Genomic DNA, 21,645 nt, shown 5'->3' with positions numbered 1-21,645 from the left:
CCAGGAAGGGGTCCTCAAACCTCCTTCTCAGGGCAGTCATGAAGTTGTTGAGGGAACGAATCGCACGAGAGCGGGTGTCAAACTGGAGGACCATCCAGTCAGCCGCTTTGCCTGTCAGGAGGGAAGCTACGTACCGCACCCGGCTATCTTCCGTGGGGAAAAGTTGACCTTGTTCTCGCATATAACTGTCCACTTGATGCAAGAAACAAGGCAAAGTCTCAAGAGATCCGTCATACGTAGTCCTCAATTTGAGTTGCTTCCAAGGACCGGGCGCGGGTTGACCCGGTTGCACGGGTGGTCCGGGCGGAGGAGCAACAGGAGCTCCAGGAGGCAAGGGTGGAGCGGGCACATTAGCAGGTGGTTGCACGGGTGGTCCAGGCGGAAATGGCAGAGCAAAGTTTTGCCGATGCTGGTCGCAGGTGGGACTAGCGAAAGAGATAGTGTTTGTTTCCCAATCAATACTGGGACTATGTCCTTTAATCCAGTTAATATTTGTAAATCCTCAGTCGCCAATCGGGCATCGTCCAGTAATTGATCCAAGTCCCGAAGATCTAAACGAGCATCAGTATCCTCCGATGTTAACATCCAGAGACGTCCTGTAAGAGATTGCCACTGCGCCTGTACCAGTCCCCTCAAGCGGCAAACCTCTCGGGTCATCCGGAAAAGTTCAGCGATTAAGTCGTGTAACAGAGTAGGGTCCTCTGAGAAGGGCTCCAGGGTAGTAGATCACCTGGAGAGCTGCACAGCTCCCATCCAAGTGGCAGGCGAACCCCCCTGGGCTCCAGCCTGGCTAGGAGAACGGTGAAGATGAGAGATAGCTGTCATAATGTCAGCCCTTGGCCCACAGAACCAGAAATCACCACAAAGTCATATAGAGTCCAAACAGATGGTTTTTACTGATCAAATAGGCATACAGTGCAAACGAATAAAATGACAGCTATGAGAGGCTCACTAGCTGGGAGATATTATAAGGCAGGCAAGGCGGGAGATTACACGCATGAATACAGTTTCCCAGGAGCTGAGTTCCCAGGCCTAGGTATGCGACCTTGGGGGGCAGACAATACAGCACAGAGACAGAGGCAATAACGAAACCGAGATAGCAGCCTGACAGTATGTGATTCAGGAAGCTTCCAGTTCAAAGCTGACCTTAACTGCAAACTTAAAACAAGTGACCCTTCTCTCAGTCTCCACTCATGCTCCCCAAGTACAATGTGGAATAATAACCCTGACCCAGTTTATGAGGTTGTTATAAGACTTACTAAGACCATGTTGGTGATGTGCTTTGAATACTAGGAGCGTGCTATGTAAATTATAAATTTATATTTGAAATGGGTTGAGATTGTCATCTGTTGAAAGGTGACAGATGCTTTCTTGTTGGGATTAACCTACAACATCTGCAACTGCTCTTTCTTTTGCAACTGTTCTATATACTATATATACATGCATTGTGTATGTGTGTTTGTATTTGGTCCTGTTTCTTCCCTCCCCTGCCTTATAATCCAGTCCGGAGGTGAGTTCCTTGAAGAGTAAACCTCCTGTGTAAAGCTCTAGGTATAATGGGAGAAATACCTTATTAACTTGCTCCTCTTGCACAAATGTACAGTACATGGAGGAGACAAAAAGACTCTCAATATCAATCTCTTTTTAAATGCAGGATTGAACTGTGTGTCTGTCTTTACTATAGCAACCGGGGCACAAGGGCACTCTGAACATGTGGCCTTTTGTTTGATCAAGGATAATAATCAACTAAGCCAAGTGGAAAGGAAGTAGATTTTCCTATTTCAATAGCTTACCAGAATCTTTTTGATATTTCTAGTTGTCTGTCAATGCGGAGACCATTCTTTTTTTTCCCTTTTCTTTTTTTAATGTATTTTTATTTTCATTATATAATGGGGAATACAAAAGGAAAAGGTGGGGAGAAAATAAGCATATCTAATATTCCATGAACAAGCCGACCATTTGTTGCATGCCACCTGAGTCTGTCCTGGGGGGCGAGTAGGGAAATGTAAAATAACAGGGTTTGCCTCTAAGCCTCTGCCATGATTGCAGAGCCACCTTTTCTACCCTTTCTCAGTTGTTATCTTTTTTACTATTTGCTATTTTAAACATATTGACTTTGTATCTACAATAAACTTATTTCGGTTTTCAAGAATGTATCATATTATTAACATGTCATGCCAGTTATCTTTTGGTATTGATGTATTCATAGAAGGATTTCCATTGTTCATGATGTTGATCTGAAGTATTATCTTCTAATAGTTCAGTTAGTTTAGCCATCGATACATACTCCAAGGATTTATCTATCCATGTTTCATATTTAGGGAGGTTATTTGTTTTCCATACGGAGGCCATCACCACTCCTGCTGCTGTGACAAGGTACTTTGTCAGATCTTGCTGTCCTCTGTTCAGCATATTGGGCGTTTTGTTCAAGAGGAACAATTTAGGATCATATTTTATATGCTGCCCGATAATTCCATGTATTTTTTTCCAAAATTTCTAGTGCGGAGACCATTCTAAGCAGCCTTAGAACACTAAATAGCATGAATTCTGTAATAGCAGCTTGTAAAAGTCTAATAAATAGTTCCTCCCTTTCTATAAGATTAAGAAATCAACAATATTAAAAGTCTACAGTTTCCATCATTTTGAGAATTTGGAATGGAGCTGAGGAGATATTTGTTGCAACATTACATGTACGTTCTACCCACTGAAATCAGCTCAGTTTTAGCCAGTATCTTGCTGTGTATTTTAATGGTTATTATATATATTCGATGAAACAGGTCATGGTTGTCCCAAATTCTGCCCCATTCTCTACTTTATGAGAAAAGGGTCTTCATACAGAGTTGTTTTACCTCCCACAGGACTCTCTGCAATGTACTAGCTTTTCATATTCACACACTCCAATCTGTAGTGATGGCATTTCTTTGGCTTGTACATAAAACCTAGAAAACCTAGTTATTCTGTTGGTGGTGAGTGGCTGAAAATAGTATTGTCAATGAGCTTAAATTGGTATGATTCTGCACAGGATCACACTTCTATATCAGGTTAGCCAATTAAAATGCATGCAATCAATCAATTTAAATTTCTTTAATCAGCTGACAGCAGTCCAGTTTTCAACCAGATCTATGGGTTTCCTTTTTAGGTTACCTTGACCAGGACACTGGGAAAAACCCCAAGCCATGTGGAAGAAGCCTACATATGTCTGCCTTAGACAGGTTTGTTTAAACATTTGTTTAAACCATATGCAGGTAGCCCAGTTAAGGTATCCAAGAGTCCCAGTGATATCCCTGGAGGAAAACTGTGATGTGTGAAGCAGTCCTGTTTTACGATACATCGCACTGCATATTGACAACTATACTTTCCCAAGATCTGGAAAATATCCAGTTCTAGCTTATAGGAAGACTCAATGTGAGATGGATTGACTCTACAAAGGAAGTCATGGTCCTCAGTTTGCAAGACCTGAGCAAGGCTGTTAACGATTGGATGATTTGGAGACACTGATTCATAGGGTTACCATGAGTTGGAAGTGACTTGACTGCACTTAACACACACACAGCATATGGGATAATGAGCAGAGAAATTGTTACCATGCAAAAATGGTGGGTAAATGTCACACAGTATTCACTCAAATATGTGAAAGATTAATGTTGTGCTCAGGTCTGAAATAACCACAAAACAACAGAAGAACAATAACATCTGAAATAGGTTCTTTAATCCACAAGATTCGAAATGTAAATTTGGTCTAGACTGGTTTGAAGTGGTAAAAACCGACCTTGTAAACATTTCCATAGGAGGTAGAATACATTTTACAGTCTGCCAAATAGAATTGCAAGCAAATGACTGCAACCCCAATAAATACAGAAAATCACAGGCATTAAATAATATTTCTTTGTTATTACAAAAAAAGAGTCTTTGTGAGAGTCTAGGTCACAGCATTTAATAAAGCTGAGAACAGAAGAAATGTTTTTACACAATGTATAAGAAATCACGGCTCTTTATGCTTGCTCTGAAATTATATCATAAAATAGATTGTGAGAGCAGAATTTCAAAACAAAGGGGGTGTATGAATGATTTGGCATCTAAAAGAAAAGACAACGGTCTTAACAATGGTCCTTTTATTTACATTGCCACAAATAAGTGTCTGCATAGAGATATGTGGAACCCCTAGGTCAAATTCTGTCATAAATACAATCAGATCCATAATAGAGGTGTGCATTTAAAAAGTTGGTATTTTTTTGGATTCAGTTATACTAAAGCCAAAAAAAATCGGTATTCCTGATATCCCAGAATTCCAGTACTGGTATGGTATTTGGATTTGGGATTTATTTAGGAATCCATTATAGCCTATGATAAAGTTATCCAGGGGTCTGGGGAACCGTTTTTAAACCAGAGCCACCAAATTTACAGCAGAGCTGCTGGTGCCTGTCCACAGAAGAACCTCCAAGTTTCAAGAAGATTGAGTCAAGGGGTCCAATTCAATGGGCCCACAAAGAAGGTGCCCTATCCATCCTCCATTGTTTCTAATTGGGGGGAACAGCCTTTCCCCCACCAGGGTAAAAGCAAAAAGGCAAGTCTGCAGAACCACTGGTCAATGCCTCCCATGGCAAGATCCAACACAAGCCCAACAGAACCAAAGCAAAGCCCAGCAGAGCCAAAAGCCAATGTCGGAAGAACAACAGACCAAATCAATGTCAAACTAGAGAATCCCAACAGACCAAAATCAAGCAGGAAGGCACCTTTGCAAGGCCAACAGAACCAATAAGTAATGGAGAAGCCCAGTAGAACCCAAGGCCAATATCAAACTAGAGAATCCCAGTAGCTATTTTTTTTAGAACCAAGGGCAATCCACAAAAGGCCAGCACAATAAGTACAGGAGACCACTTTTGCAAGTCCACCAGAACCAAGGGCAATCCACAGAAGGCCAGCAGAATTACCTTAAGCAGAGGGGGTCACTTTTGCAAGCCACCAAAACCAATGTGCAGATGTCCAGAGAACCCAGAACCACTGTGGCAGTGCAAGCCCAACAGAACTAAAGTCAAACCAGAGAACCTCTTCAGTAGAAACTGAAGGCGGGGGCCACTTTTGCAAGGCCAACAAAACAAATGGAAATGTATAGAATGCCCGGAAGAACCCAGTTGCACTGTAGATCAACAGAACCAAAGTGAAACCACATCGGAACAAATCCAAGCACTGAACAACCAGGAAGGGGACACAAAGCAACCCCCCCAAACAAACTTTCTTGAAACTGACAAAGCCATTTGAAATTGACACAAGTAGCCAGACAAGCCCATAGAACTCCCTACAATGCAAAAGAAGAAGAAAACAGTTCTGGGGAGCTTGCAAATGCTAGTTCCCAATCCTCCTGGTAAATCCCAAATATTACTGGGATTTTTCAGGACCATTTTTTTTGTATCCCCAAAAATTCCTGGATATATTTGGGACGCTGAATATATGTAAGAAATACCAATAAGGTATTTTGGGGTATATTTTCAGCTCGAGTGTATCTGAATGCACACCTCTAACCCATAGGTTGATGCAGAAAAACTACCATGTCTGTCAAATTCTGCACACCTGCAGATGCCCCTGCTGTCAACTATTGTACCTCCTGTATTGCCCCCAAAACAGATGTGTCAGTAGCTGTTGTTAAAGTATTTGGATGTGTAAGCATTCCATGCATACCCTGTCACATATAAACTTACCATATGAGTCAACTTCAGCCGTGTTGCACTTTCAGGCACTTATGCAATGTTGAAAAAAGGGTTGTGGGTGTCACTACAAAATGGCTGCCATGGGGCAGGGCCAATCACAAAGGTAGGAAGTTCCAAGCCCAATGAATGACGTAGGATCTTTCCAATGGGCCTTCCTTGAAGATGCAAAGATAATGCCCTCCTGAGCACTTCTGAAGCACCTTATAGACTAAGGAAGAGGAGAAAAGCCAAGATCAGCTCTTTAGTTTGGGTAAGAGGCTCCCCCTCACTTGCAGTCTTCAAGCAGTGGCTGGACTAACATTTGTCAGGGATGCTTTAGGCTGATCCTCCACTGAATGAGGGCTTGGACTATATGGCCTGTATGGCCTCTTCCAACTCTATGATTCTACAATTCTAAGAGATGCGGTTTGGTTTGGGGAAGTATGTTGGGTAGGGAGAGATTCCCAAGCCCAGAGGCATGTGAAAGTCTGTGTTTTGCTTGTCAGTGACCTGGAAGAGTGCAAGATAAAACCCACTGGGGTTTTAATTTCTGTTCTATTCAAGACCTTTCATATTTTATCCCTAAGACTTAAAAAAGAAGGCAGGTGCCAAGGAATACATCAACAAATGCCATGGTAGCCTCAGGCACCACACTAGATGCCATGATGTATAGTGCTAGGAGACCCGTTGTGCTCTTGTCAAGGCTTCTGATTGCTGATGCACTAATGCTAAACACAAATTGGACCATTCACATGGTAAATAGGGAACAGGAGAAATGTGGAACACTTAAAGAAGCAAGCACTTTGCTCTTCTCTTTTCATTCTAATGCAGAAAGCATGACAGCAAAGGTGTACAGATGGAATTTAAACATTATAGAGACCACAGGAGATTCCATGATGCAGTACAACAGTAAACAATATATCCATGTTATGAACAGCCAGGGCCTTTGTACAAGCTTAGCAGATGTCACATATCCAAAGTAAGCATATTCAAGAACTATATATAAAGCAGATTCATGCTACAAACACCCATATACAGTATAAGGGGGGGGGGCCCAAAGTGCACACATACACTTATCCAGGGACTGTATAATGTTCATTATGGAAAGTATAGCAATATAAAAGAAAACAGCCAGAATATGACACAGATGATACAATTTTATGAAACCATGACACCTTAATTGAACACCAGAATGCTCCCCAATTATGCCCTGTTTATCAGACTCAGATGATCAGTTGCTTTTTCACAGCAGTGTCACAGCTTGTGTTGGAATTAAAACACGGCATAGAACATAATATTGCAGAGGAGTTAAGTTTAGACAGCTCCACTATCATGTTATTATGCCAACAAATATGGAAATCAAAACAATGGCCCACAGACAGGAAACACTCAATCTACATTCCAATTCCAAAAAAGGAGACATCAAAGATTGCAGCAACCATTGCATTAATCTCCATGCAAGCAAGGTGATGCTCAAAATGTTACAACAAGGACTCTTACCATGTATGGAATGAGAAATACCAGATGTTCAAGCTAGATTCAGAAAAGGAAGAGGCACTAGAGATCATATTGCAAATTTATGGTGGCTACTGAAACATACGAGAGAATTTCAGCAGAAAATCAGTTTGTTTTTTATAGATTAATGCAAGCTTTTGATTTTGTGGATTGTGAAAAACTATGGTTGTTTAAAAAGTAAAGGGTGTGCCTCAAAATGTGATTGTTTTGATGCGCTACCTGTATTCTGGACAAGATGCTACTGTTAGCACAAAATATAGAGAAAGAGAATGGTTTCCAATTGGCAAATGTGTCAGACAAGGATGTATTCTACCTCCCTATCTCTTCAATTTACATGCAGAATGTATCATAAGGAAAGCTGATTAGATTTAGATGAAGGTGGAGTGAAAACTGGGGAAGGAACATTAACAATTTGAGATATGCCGATGATACCACATTACTGGCAGAAAATAGTAAAGACTTGAAATGACTGCTGGTGAAAGTTAAACCAGAAAGTATCAAAACAGGATTACAGCTGAACATCAAGACGACAAAAGTAATGACTACTGGGGAATTACTCAACTTTGAGGTTGACAATGAGGAAATTGAATTTTTTTTATTAAAAATTTTTATTTTTCAAAATATTATACTGTAAGGGAAAACTTTTAAACAACATATACATTTTATGAATAGGTATCATAAGGAGAAATTTAACAATATTGTCGAAACAAGGAATAGAAAGTCTTCAACAATTTCAATTTTCTTCAACAATGAGGAAATTGAAATTGTTCAAGACTTTCTATTCCTTGTTTCCATCAACAACCAAAAGGGAGAGTGCAACCAAGATTGAGACTGGCAAAGGCAGCCATGAAGAAGCTAGAAGATTTCTTAAGTGAAGGATGTGTCACTGGTGACCAAGAACAAGATAATTCATACCATAGTATTCTCCATTACTATGTATGAGTGTGAAAGTTAGACAATGAAGAAAGCCAATAGGAAGAAAGCCGATTTCTTTAAAATGTGGTGGTGAAGAAGAGTTTTATGGATGCTGTGGGTTCTAGTTCAAATCAAGCCTGAATTCTCTCTAGAAGCTAAAATGACCAAACTGAGGCTATCATACTTTGGTCTCATCATGAGAAGACAAGACTCACTAGAAAAGACAATAATGCTAGAAAAAGTTGAAGGCAGTAGGAAAAGAGGAAAACTCAGCATGAGATAGACTGACTCAATCAAGGAAACCATGGCTCTCAGTTTGCAAGACCTGAGCTAGGTTGTTAAAGACAGGAGGTTTTAGAGGTCATTAATTCATAGGGTCACCATAAGTCAGAAGCAACTTAATGGCTCATAACACACACACACAATCACATACAAACACTATCATGCGTTGACATGCAACACTGTGACCTTCTGCAATTACAAGACAAAGTAGGGGAGGGGCCATGGCTCAGTGATATAGCATCTGCTTTGCAAACAGAAGTTCCAAGTTTAATCCCTGTATCTCCAGTTAAAAGGATCATGTGGAAGGTGATGTGATTGTGAAAAACCTGTACGTGAGACCCTGGAGAGCCACTGGCATTCACACTAGACAGTACTGACCTTGATAGGCGAATGGTCTGATTAAGTATAAGGCAGCTTCATGTGCTCTTGCATAGATCATAAATTAACAAGGGAAGGGAAGCTTTGTTGTAACAAAGGAAAAAGGAGATAATGGTTTAAAAGTGTCAAAGGGAAAGGGGGACTGCAGATATCCTTATTAATATATTTTAAACTAGGGAGCCATAAGTGGACATATGTTAAAAAACTGTGAGAACAGCATGGCTTGTAGCAATTGTATTCTCATTTTAAGACCGGAGATATTGTGTCCCCTGCCATATTTTTTTAGTGCATAATAATTTTTTCCTGTGTGGAATCCTGTGTGGAAATAATTTGTAATACTTTTCCAGTCCAGTCAGTAAAGAGGATTTTAAGTAGCCATCAATACTCGGACAAGACAACTCATTAGAACAAAATGTCGTCAGTCTTGAGACTCAGGTGCCTCCTGCAGCCGTTCCCATGAAGACAGTGTTGATTGGCGGCAAAGAGGATACCATGTCTCTGTTGGCCTGTCCAGAAGAATCCATCGTTTCCTGAGCAGGACAGTGCCTAGAATTTCCAAACATGCACTGGGAGGATGATGCTGATATGGCAGGTTGGATATTTGAAGCTACAAAGAAAATATGATAGTGAGTGACGGTTTTACACTTACTTTCTCCTCCTTCCATATTTGAATTCTAAGAAAAAGAGATGCCAGGGCTCAAGTCTGTCTGGAAACAGTACCTTCTGTCTGGAAGTCCTTTATTCTAAATTCTGATATGTGGTGACTACTTGCTCTATAGTAAGAAAAGGAACCATGATGGCTTTAAGGTTCCTTGATTGCAGTTGAACCATGGCTTAGTAGTACATCATGTGCTTTGGATGAAGAAAGAACCCAGGTTCAATCTCTGAAATCTTCAGGTAAACAATCTAATGCAGCTGATGTTGGGAAAGACCTTTGCCCAAGTCCTTGAAAAGCCCATCAGCACAGACATGGCAGGTGAGAGAGACCAACGATCTGACATGGACCTTTTCCACATGGGCTGTATGCCCTGGGCTTGACACTGTTGGGAAGGGCTTCTTTCCACCTCCCCACAGCATCGTAGCACATTTGTGCATCCCCTGGGTTTTCTCTGTCATAGCTCTGATCTTTCCTAACTCTGCTTTGCTGTGAAGTTTTGGGAAAGATTGCAGCAAAGGCTGGACAGCTACTGCATGGGTGAGAAAGTTTGGATTTTCTTGGTCCTGCCCACACAGCAGCCATTTTCCCTGACCCAGTCCCCATGGCAGCCATTCTCCACCACTACCAGGGACTTTTTTGTTTTTTAATCAGCAATTGAATATTGCTATAACATTATATCGGAGCCTTGTGGCGCAGAGTGGTAAGCTGCAGTACTGCAGTTCAAGCTCTGCTCACGACGTGAGTTCAATCCCGACAGAAGTCGGTTTCAGGTTGCCAGCTCAAGTTGGCTCAGCCTTCCATCCTTCCGAGGTCGGTCAAATGAGTACCCAGCTTGCTGGGGGTAAAGGGAAGATGACTGGGGAAGGCACTGGCAAACCACCCCGCAAACAAAGTCTGCCTAGACACCGTTGGGATGTGATGTCACTCCATGGGTCAGGTCCCCCGGTGCTTGCACAGGGGACCTTTACCTGTAACATTATATCAATGTATGTATCAGGGTCTCTGAATTCCCAGTATATATATACAATTTTTAAAAATCAATTACTGATTTTTTTTAAATGAAAAACTGAAAAATCCCTGGCGGCATGTGTGTGTGTGCACGCACGCACGCTGCTGCTGTTGCTGCTGCTGCTGCTGCTGTTGGGGCACTGGGGCAGCAAAAAAATATGGAAACCTGCCATGTGAAAGCCCCATTGCAGATGCACTGTATCAGTAGCTACAGCAGCAATGAGGAACCACATAAGCTTGCCCCCATGTGAAAAACACCTTGGTATAAGACATATTCTTATAAGATGCATCATAAGACCACCTCTCCTGCTATGCTCCACCCTGACTGCCTCACTCATCTGAGTGGGGGGACTCCCCAAGTTGGCAGAAAAATATGAAAACTAAAATAAATAAAAGGGGATTTAAATTGCCCCGATCTTCAAAAAGAGCGTTGTTGGCATGGGCGCAGACAACGCTCTGTTCTGTTGAAATGGTGGGGGCTGCAACTATCACAGAGAGCCCAGGCCCAGCTGCATCGGCCACCAGGCCCGGCTGAGGCAGCAGCAGACACTGGGAGCCAAGCTGGGTCTGGACACGGCACCAGCAAATGCCAGGACGGCTCCTGGGCTGTGCCGCCGCCATGGCAGATGCCTGGGGTCACCCTAGGCCCAGCCACTACTGCAGAGAGCTGGGCCCAGTTGCGTCAGCCACTGGACCAGGCCAGGCTGAGGGTAGGCTTGCCAACCTCCAGGTGGTAGTAGTAGTGAAAATATAGTACTAGGCTCAAACCAATTAATTTAAATAATACACAAGCAAACTATGCAAACATATATTGTGAACAATGTGTAACATCTACAGACAATAGCCATTTTGAGCAGCCTTTTTGGTGCATCAAGACTGAATTATTCTTTCTGTATTAGATTGCTATTATTGCATCTACAAAGATAGACAAACCAATTAATATCTATGAAGATTCCAGCTGATGAAGCTGCAATTTTGCAGTGAAAACGCTAGTGTGCATCCGGACCGCGTTACTGTGGACTTTTTCAGCCTTCCTCGTGTTGCTTTTTGAAGAAAACAACCTAGAGATAAGACTCTTACTTACCTTGAAAAAGACTTTCCATCTTAGATTTGCTTGTACATACTATCACTGCTGTTTTCACTTGTCTGTAGATGTTACACATTGTTCACAATATATGTTTGCATAGTTTGCTTGTGTATTATTTAAATTAATTGGTCTGAGCCTAGTACTATATTTTCACTACTATCCCAGTAGTACTTGTGCATATTTTTCTCAACCTCCAGGTGGTGGCTGGAGATCTCCCGCTATTACAACTGATCTCCAGGCGATAGAGATCAGTTCCCCTGGAGAAAATGGCCGCTTTGGCCATTGGACTCTATGGCATTGTAGTCCCTCCCCAAACCCCACCCTCCTCTAGATCCACCCCCCAAATCTCCTGGTAATTCCCAGCCTGGAGCTGGCAACCCTCGCTGAGGCAGCAGCAGACACTGGAAGCCAAACTGGGTCCAGATGCCGCAATGGCAAATGCCTGGGGCTGCACTGGGGGTCACCTCCACAGTGATGGACACCTGGGGCTGCACTGGGCGCAGCCACTGCCACAGCATATGCCTGGGAATGCACCAGGCTCTAAGGTAAGTAGGGTTGCCAGCCTCCAGGTATTAGCTGGAGATCTCCTGCTATTACAACTGATCTCCAGCTGATAGAGATTAGTTCACCTGGAGAAAATGGCTGCTTTAGCAATTGGACTCTATGGCACTGAAGTCCCTCACCTCCCCAAACCCTGCCCTCCTCGGGCTCCATGCCAAAAATCTCCAGGTATTTCCCAACCCAGAGCTGGCAACCCTAAAGGTAAGTGATTGGGGGGGGGGGGATGGGATTCCCCTCCGCAAGTTTCTCAGACCCCCACTTGTAAGGCTATAATACTTTAAAAATGGTTCAAGAATAAAGGGAACAGGACTGTGAACTATATCACTGTGTACACAGTACATTTGTCTTTTTGTTGTCTGTCTTATCCTACTCTTGCTGCTTTGTTTTCTGCATTGTTTAATCATATCATGTTTAATACTTTATGCCTTGGTCCAGATTGCTGCAATCCTATATATGACTAGGTTGGCTTACACTGTGTCATCTGCCTTGAGTTTCAGTGAAAAAGGAGGACTATTAATAAATAAATAAATAATTTGGACCTTTTTCAAGGACATTTCCAACTATCCTTTTTCACATGCTCCAAGATCAAGCCCTATCACTGTAAAAAAATACAGCGGCTGAGCTTTGGCAGCGGCTGAGCTCTGGATCTCTATTTCTTTCATTAACCTACATATAAATGCAGCATAAAGAACTATTCATTAAGGATAATTTAGAAGAAAAAAATGAGGAAGCCCCTCTGTCTTTGTGCCATCATGAATTGCTGCTAGTTCCTGCACTGAGTCCCAGCTTGTATGTAAAAGGCATCTCCAACTTGTAGGGTTGTCAAGATAACATGAACATTTAGCAAAAATACTATGTATCATGAACAAGTAAATAATAAAAAAAGAAAACCAATTGTTTTAAGGCTGCACAGTTCCTAAAGCCTCCAATCAATGGGGTAGAGCCAACTCTCCTCAAAGTCGCCTTCCTCCAGCCTAAAGAGCCTTCTTTTAGCTACAGTGGCTCTTCCTCCAATGGAGGAGGGCTTATTAGATGGGAGAATTAAATATTTTAATAACAAATAAATAAATAAATTTTGTTCAGTGGAGTGGTAGTATAGGGATGAAATCCATCTCAATATTTTTAAAGAGTCAGATCCACTTTTTCTCATTTGAGTGTTATCATTTTTGTGTACCAACAGTGTCGAATACACTTCTATACCAAAGGGAACACAGCACATCTATATCATAGATTAATATGTATGTCACACACACACAAATACACACACATGTAATCTTTTGCTTTACCTTTGTTACCTACCTCATTTGTTCTTAAAAGAACACTGCGACAGGCAAATCAGTACCAAACTACCGGTATACAAAATATTTGAGATCTGTGATCAGATCGCTTGTCTTTTTAAAGTTCTGCAATCTTAATTTGGATTGGGACCAAGATGCTGGGCAGGATGGGGTCAAGCCCTTTCTCTATATCGTCTTCTCCTGATATAAATTACCCTCCTCCCCAGGGGCAATTCATTCATTTATTTATTTAATAAATGTATATGCAACCCCTCAGTTAAAAGCCTAAATTTAAAAAATGCTTTGGCCTGGCACCTAAAAAACAGTAAAATAGGTGCCAGGCAAAGCACAAGGGGGAGGGCATTCCAAAAACAACTGAAAAAAACCTGCCTCTGGAAGCCACCCACCTCATCTCTGCTGGTGGTGGCGTAGAAAGCCAGACATGGAAAGAGGATCTAAACTGGTGCACTGGCAATATAAGGAGAAGGCAGGAAAAGCCTGCATGCGGAAAGGAATAAATTCCTCCCTGCCCAGCACTACGGTCCTGATCCAAATTGTTCCCCCTCTCTTCTGTGCCTATTATTTATAGAAGTGTAAGGCTGGGAGATCCTGTCATGGATACTCAACATCTCATCTACTTTGGCCCTCAGATTCACATTTACCAGGGGAAGAGTGAAGCCTGCCAGAGAGTAACTTGTCCAAGGCTACCTGTGAGCCCACAGAACTCCAAGCCCTAAACAATCCATTAGACCACAGGGCACCTTATTAGGTTGATATCTCCCATTATGCTCAGTGTATGCTCATGAAAGCAACTGGCAGTGCAGTTCTAAGCAGAGTCATGCCCTTCTAAGTCCATTGATTTCAATGGACTTAGACACCTGTAACCCCATCTAGGAATGTACTATAAGTTACACAAACTGAGCTAAACATTACACAAAGTTTTGTGATTCTTTCATCTATAACCTCTTTGTTATCAAGTAAATTGCTGCAGATGGTTTCAAACTGAACTGAAGAGCAAGAGAAGAAGAGAAAGAATGCCCTTTATAACTAGGGTTGTGAACCTCCCACTATTACAACTGATCTCCAGGCGACAGAGATCAGTTCTTCTGGAGAAAATGGCCGTTTTGGTAATTGGACTCTATGGCATCAAAGACCCTCCCCTCTCCAAACCCCGCCCTCCTCAGGCTCCACCCCAAAATCTCCAGGTATTTCTCAACCTGGAGCTGGCAACCTGGAAAAAATAGCTGCAGATACAAAATCCAAACTGTGTATAGTTTAGCATTCAGTTCAAAAAATCAGAGCTCTGGCTTACTTATCAACTTACTTATAGGATTCCGGCAGGTTATTGAGGCATCTGTATAATATGATGCTCCCTGTTTCCTTTCAGTGTCCTCCAAGATGCTAAGAGGGTCATGGATGTCACTGTATGGAGGTAATGACCGAATGCTGCTGATGACAGAAACGTGCTGATCTACCATGGACCCAAGTCTGTGAGATTCTGAGTAGTTTATATTATTTCCATAGAACCCTGTTGGTAGGAATTGGACAAGAAGTAACTAAGAAATTAAAAGCAATAGCTACATTAGAACACAAGTTTAGAATTGCACTGTAATTATGTTAAGTATCTTGGAGTCAAATATTTTTTTATTCATTTCTACTTTGTCCAGAGGAGATATTCCCTGCCTATGAGAAAGACACATTCTGGATTAGTAGATAAGAAATAGCAAACAAGGAAGATAAAATAAATCGTTTTAATACCGTTGGAAGCATTTGAGGGATATGGTGATTCTTGACAGGTCACTGTATTGTTCATGAAGTTGTAGCTCCCATTATTCAAAAACTGCATGTTGTGAGATTCCTGTATGTTTGCAGAAGATCCATAATTAGGAGGTGATCTTGCATTGTACGGAGAAACAGCACAGCTGCTACTGAAAAAGTCTCTTGAGAATCGCTGCTCATTTGTGGCTGTGTAGTGACTAGGTTCAGGCCTGTGTTGGTAGGCTCCAGAAGAGGGGTGAGTCTGGGTCCTGAACATGGCCGGGTAATTGGCACCAACTCCATAAAAATTCTGATTCGTCTGTGGTACGGTCTGGTATAGGGTTTCTGAGTAAGAACAATGGGAATGTGCAGGTAATGGTGGGCCTACACTTGGAGGTCTCCCAGCCATTGGTCCCTGGTTGATAACACTTCCTCGACTAACCATAGCAGGAGAAATGGGTGGCGTCATAAGATGGCCGGTGCTCTGGGAGAGCTCTGTTTGACCTGGGAAAATAAAATAGGGTGATTAGCTTGTGTTTACATACTGAGATTTTTCAGAATCCAGCCAATGGAAAATAGCCTTGGAAATGTCAGTGCTGTTTTCTCCCATGTTCCTTTAAATAAAACCACTTACATAAGAAGAATAAGAGGCAAGAGTCTTTTCCCCCCCTACCTGTAAGCTGCATGTCCTCATTGTTCCCTGTACGGAATGGGTTGAGGCCAGAGGACACGCTAACGTGTTGATTTGTTGGCAAAGGAAAATAGGCTTGTTCCACAAGGCATTCATTTTTCACTGAAGCATCACTAGAAATGGCACCAGCTTTGTTGCGGTTTGCTAAGAAACAAGAGCTTGGTGATGCAGTAAAAGCAGCTTTACTTGCATCTGGAAAAGTAAGATAGGATTTTATGGTGGCATGTAAAATAGAGCAGGCATACTCAGTACCGGTGAATATATGACTTGTAAATATAACACTAGGGTAGCTAGATTTGAGTCCAGTAGCACCTTAGAGACCAACATGATTGGGAGGGGGGGGGGAATAAGCTTTTGAAGGGAACTTTGGCTCTCAAAAGTTTATACCCCGAAAATCTTGTTGGTCGCTAGGATGCTACTGAATTCAAATCTAGCTGTTCTACTGCAGACTACGGCTACCCTCTGAAACAATATTGTTATTTATTCAGATATAGTATGAGTTTTCACCAAATCAAAGTCAGGAATTGAACATTTCCCACATTATAGCCACGACAGCGAAAGTGCTTTCTATGTAATGTGGGGAGCAGTAACTAACCTCGCTATGCATATCACCAGAGGGATTTTATAGGGGGGAATTGGGAAAAATTGCCCCCATTGGACATGTGGAAATTCTCTGGGAGATCCAAGCCACAGTATACAAATTGATTAGGTGTGCACATAAATCATACCATTTGATTACGAATGCCTTTTTAAAATTGTTTAGTACATTATCCCGGATTGTAGTAGTGATGAATGAATTCTCCTAAGCTCATTTTGAAACAGAGGCATTTTTATCAATATCAAATATATAATTATATAATATAATATAATATAATATAATATCAAAATATGTCCCCAAATACCCTCCCCCACAAATTCCTGCAATCTCCCCAACTCCTTTCATCCCTTATGAGTTCCTGAACCCTATCTCACTGCCTCCTTTTCTTCCTGCTGCCTTTCGCCTGCCACTGTAGTCTAAAAATGTCCCCCCAAATGCTGGTCCTGGCAAGCTGAGGACCCCTGAGAACAGCATGAGGGGGGAGTCCGTGGTCTGCTACATGAGGGACGAGCAGGGATAACAGCAGAAAAATCTTGCAAGAGTTTAGGTATAACATACCAAAGAGATTTCCTACTCTATGGCCCGTTGGGATTTCTAAGCAGCTAAGAATGGCTTCTAGACCTCTGTGACATCATGTCTAGTCAGCGAGGGCACGTCAAGAGGTGTTCTCAGAGCTACCTCAGCCATCTTCTGAAGACTTACAAAGCCAGAACCTGAGCATCATTTGTAAACGCAGAAAGCCTTTTTAACTGGATTGGCAATTGTTGGCTGAGGATGAGTTCGTAGTTCTACCAAATAGATGTTAGTTAGCCACTATGTACCCTGAGATTTTATGATGGGATGGTTCAGAAATTTAAATAAATCAATCAATATGTCAGCCTTAGATCAAACAGATAATAATCCCCCAAAAGCTCTAAATTTAAGTATGGTAAATATTTCCATCAATCTGACTTGTCATGTTTAAACATAAATAAGCGTGTACATTGTTGATTATTCAGAACTACCCCTTCCAGTTACCCAAGTTCTTCATATACTTGTCCAATAGATTCTGGAGTTCTTGTTCTTTGTCGTTGTTGAACTGGGTCTCCATGGCCAGTAAGATGTATTCGTCTAAAAGCATGCGGATCAGATGAAATGAACCTTGCAAGAGGAGAAAGGTGGAGAGAGTGTGCATGTCATGAACTTATCTTGATGACCATCTCCCAACACTTTACAAGAAGCAAGTGAAGCAAACAAATAATTGTTGGACTTTAAATGACCTGCTAAGACCAACAAGGAACAGAGCTTAACTCCTTGCTCTAATCTTGCGTTGCAATGGCCCACCTATCTCAATGTGTTTACTGTCCTGTAGGTTATTTGGCCACTAATGACATCAAAGTACAATGCTGATGAAAGTGAGACAAGCTTTATACTTGAAGTGGGCATACATTAGAGTCAGATAAGGCTGAACTCTACTAGAGGAGCTTGGGTTTGCTGTATTCCAGTTCCTCTTATGCAAAAGAACAGGAAAGGGGATGATGGAGACTTGGCTACATCTGTGGAATAAAAGTAAGCAGAAAAAAATGTATTAGATTATCAAAGAATCTTGATTTTGCACCCTATATAAGAAGGGACTGCTGACTTTCTTAATGGTGCTGCACTTTTTAAATCTTACATCTTCCCAATAGAAACAACTGTACAATATTTAGATGACTGGTAGCTGTGAGTCCCCAAGGTTTTCTTATTACCACTGTAGGTCCTGATTAAACACTGCAGCAATAGGGCTTCCACATAGTGGACACCTTTGTATTTTCCCTGCCCCCCTTCAAGCCACTGGTGAGGGGGCTTTTTTCTGGGGTTTTTTTTTTTTTTTTTAATCAACGTTCGAGTTCAGTAGCACCTTAAAAACCTACAAAAATTTCCAGGGTGAGTCAAAGTTCACTTCATCAGATAAAAACACCCCAGTAAGGAACAAATCATTATAGTGTTATAAAGCTATCACAATTTATCGATCACCTGCCAAAACCCTCTGGAAGGTCTCAAGAAAGGCACTCCCGCTATATAAGTCGAAAGCTGCAGCATGAGTATAGGTGGGAATAGGATCCATATCTCTATCCCCACACTATTTGCTGTTGTCAGGACTAGGGGTGTGCATTTGGCTAAAGTCGAACTGAACCACCCCCCTGAAAAATATGCCACCATTTTTAAGCCCCCTCCCTCACTTCCCTGTTGACTGGGTCAGCTGCTGAGAGGACGCAAATCTGGAGGCCTGGGCTTGCTGGGAGCGAGAGGCACAGCCTTCCTCTCTTCCCCACTGCAGCTGAACTCCACGAGGAATTCAGCCGCGGTGGGGATGCCAAACTGAAAGCTGCACTGTTGAAGAGCTGCAGGTGGCCTTGGACCAAGCCCAGCCTTCAGTTCTGCATCCCTTCCACAGCCGAACTCCACGCGAAGTTCAGCTGCAGTGGGGAAGAAATGAAGGCTGGGCTCGCTCCAAGCCCGCCTTCAGTTCTGCACTCCATAGTTTGGGGGTTTGGGTTTATTAAGTGGAAAATTTTCGATTTTTCAGGAAAAGCCTAAATAAGTATTCAGCTTTTTCTAGATTTTTTGGAAATTTCCAGGTCTATTAAATTTGAACCCAAAAAATACTGCAAAAAATGGTGCACACCCCTAGTCAGGACATCAATAGTACTAGGATCCCTAAGGCCTGGTAACCCCTCTCTCCCCTTCCCAGCTGGACCAGAGTATAAAGCTACCTCACAGCTCAGCTGTGAAAGAAAAAAGGCCAAAAGAAGGGAACAAGAAATGTGGGACTTAGCTCTGCCATTTTTACTGTGAAGCTCAAAATCAAGATTACAATTATGGGATGGATCATCCAGCCACCCTTTCCACTTGTGAAAGAGGTGAGGGGTTACCTTTGATTACCAAAAAGGCTGTGCTGGGGATCATGGGACCTCCATGGACAAAACCGATATGGGACTGTAATAAGGGGGGAAATTTGTTGACATTGGGCCAAAATGATGGCTGCATCTAGCCCAGTTATTCTATCATATGTAAGAATAATGCCTTTGTACCTCCCATCTCAGAATTAATCTGGTCAGATTTTTTTTTTTACATTTGTATGCTATAACATTTGTATGCTATAATATGTATTTTGTCAAAAGAAGTAATAACTTTTGACCACTCTTATTCAGATGCTGCATTTAATTTTTTTTTGATTTTATTGTATCCCCCCACCCCCCAAATCACCAGGCCATGTTCTCTGGAAGCATGGTTACCAGTGCCAATGTGAATTTTAAAAAACTACTGTACTATTTCCATCTTTTTCATTACAGAGAAATGAAAGACTCTGAATTTTAAAAGATAACTTCCATGAAAGTGGAAATCTTAGCTTAGGCCACATGTTTATTAGGCTGGGTATCTGGTTAGACACTGCCACAACAGAAATGGGAAAAGAGAGTTTTATATAAATCAGATACCAAAGCTTGATGCATTATTCAAGGTGAGATTATGCATTACTCGTGCTCCAAAAAAGCTCCACTTGAGAAGAAAGTCTTGAGCTCTCTTCTTTAATGATCGACCATTCTGCTTGCTTGCCTAAAGAAAAGGGGAGACAGGAAAATGTGTTCAAAAGCCTACCAGAGCCCACATGTTATAGAGACTGCAACACCTCTGACACTAGACTGTATTTTTGAGGGCCAGCTCAACCTTACAGTAAACTTGCTTGGAGACTGACTGTTTAGATCAGTGGTTTCCAAAGTGGGCAGTACCACCCCCTGGGGGGCGGTGGGATGACCTAGGGGGGCACTAAGAGGCAAGGGGGAAGCAGGGGAGCGCTAGAGGTAAGCCCCTTCAACTGTGCTGTTGGATAGGGTAGGGGGCGCTGGGGTTGAGTTTGTGGAACCAAGGGGGGCAGTAGCCTGAAAAGTTTGGGAACCACTGGTTTAGATTAACAATTGGGTTTATGATAAACCAGAAGCATTAACTGACCATGATTTTGCGAGCAACCACTGAAACTACTGTATGACGGTTTTCACAAGCATTCAAAAGAATATTCGGCATAACCAAACTACTCCCACCAGCCAATCCATTATAAATACTTTTTGATCAAAAATAATCTGGTTTACAAAAACTGTGTAAATTGACTTTCACATTAACTGCAACCAGACCTCCAATAGTCTACTAAAAACAGATTGGGTGTTTTTTTTCCTGCTAAATATGTTTGTAATAGGATTGCCAGTTTGGGGCTGGGAAATAAGTGGATATTTTGGAGGTGGAGCCTTAGGAGGGCAGGATTTGGGAAGGGGAGGGACTTCAAAGGAGCATAATGCCATATCATCATCATCATCATAATGCCATAGAGTCCACCTTCCAAAGCAGCCATTTTTTCCAGGTGAACTGATTTCTGTCACCAGGAGATCAGCTGTAATAGTGGGGGATAGGGTTGCCAACCTCCAGGTACTAGCTGGAGATCTCCTGCTATTACAACTGATCTCCAGCCGATAGAAATCAGTTCACCTGGAGAAAATGGCCACTTTATCAACTGGACTTTATGGCATTGAAGTCCCTCCCTAAACCCCACCCTCCTCAGGCTCTGGCCCCAAAACCTACTGCCAGTGGCGATGAGGGACCTGGCAACATTTTGATCACTTAAAACCTCTGAATTTTTTTAATTTATTTTTTAATTCACATTCTTCATAGTCCACCTTTTTCACTGGGACTCAAGGTGGATTACACAGAGCAGGTCAGTACAATCAACAAGTTAGGACATTCAACAAACACCGCAATAGGATTTGGACTGTAGTAATCTGGAACCAACCAGAAAATAGAAGTGAAGCAAATCATTAGTATTAACATGACACATTAAATGATGCAAAACTTACATAATAGGATAGGATCCTACTTACAGCAACAAGAAATACAAGTTATACACAGTAGTAAAGAACACAATGGCACCCACCAACACCTAAACATGGCACCCACCAACACCTATACTGAAACCCACTATGTGTTTTTAGAAAGTGGGAGGGGCTAGGTGGGGCTTTTGCCCAACAGGGCTTCTGATTGGCCATTGGAAATTTGATTGTTTGTGCAGATTTAAAAATACTGCTTGGTCAGCAGCCACCATCACAGTACAAGAGTCTTCACTATGTGACTGAAGGAAATCTGTGTCTGCAAGAAAATATTTTTAAACAATACGTTCATTTTTAGGGGGCCCCTGTTAAACAGAGCTTTTTCCTGAAATGTTTAACAG

At 42.0% G+C, this 21,645-nt stretch overlaps 1 protein-coding gene across 1 annotated transcript in view; it reads right to left on the bottom strand.

Annotated features, from left to right (window-relative positions):
* Nucleotides 1-9,205: 9,205 nt before the first annotated feature.
* Nucleotides 9,206-21,645, bottom strand: part of RFX6 (regulatory factor X6) — a 52,449-nt gene continuing 40,009 nt past the window's right edge. Inside the window, exons 14-19 of the mRNA XM_056856217.1 lie at nucleotides 19,871-19,988; nucleotides 17,430-17,552; nucleotides 15,797-16,006; nucleotides 15,124-15,627; nucleotides 14,678-14,893; nucleotides 9,206-9,381 (exon numbers count right to left, since the gene is read on the bottom strand). Coding sequence (XP_056712195.1) covers nucleotides 9,206-9,381; nucleotides 14,678-14,893; nucleotides 15,124-15,627; nucleotides 15,797-16,006; nucleotides 17,430-17,552; nucleotides 19,871-19,988 — 1,347 coding nt within the window. The remainder of the gene's footprint in view (nucleotides 9,382-14,677; nucleotides 14,894-15,123; nucleotides 15,628-15,796; nucleotides 16,007-17,429; nucleotides 17,553-19,870; nucleotides 19,989-21,645) is intronic.

This window comes from Euleptes europaea, chromosome 10 (genome assembly GCF_029931775.1).
Source record: "Euleptes europaea isolate rEulEur1 chromosome 10, rEulEur1.hap1, whole genome shotgun sequence".
NCBI classification, from domain to species: Eukaryota; Metazoa; Chordata; class Lepidosauria; order Squamata; family Sphaerodactylidae; genus Euleptes; species Euleptes europaea.
The sequence above is the reverse complement of the archived record's forward strand: the minus strand, read 5'-3'. Positions and strand labels throughout refer to the sequence as shown.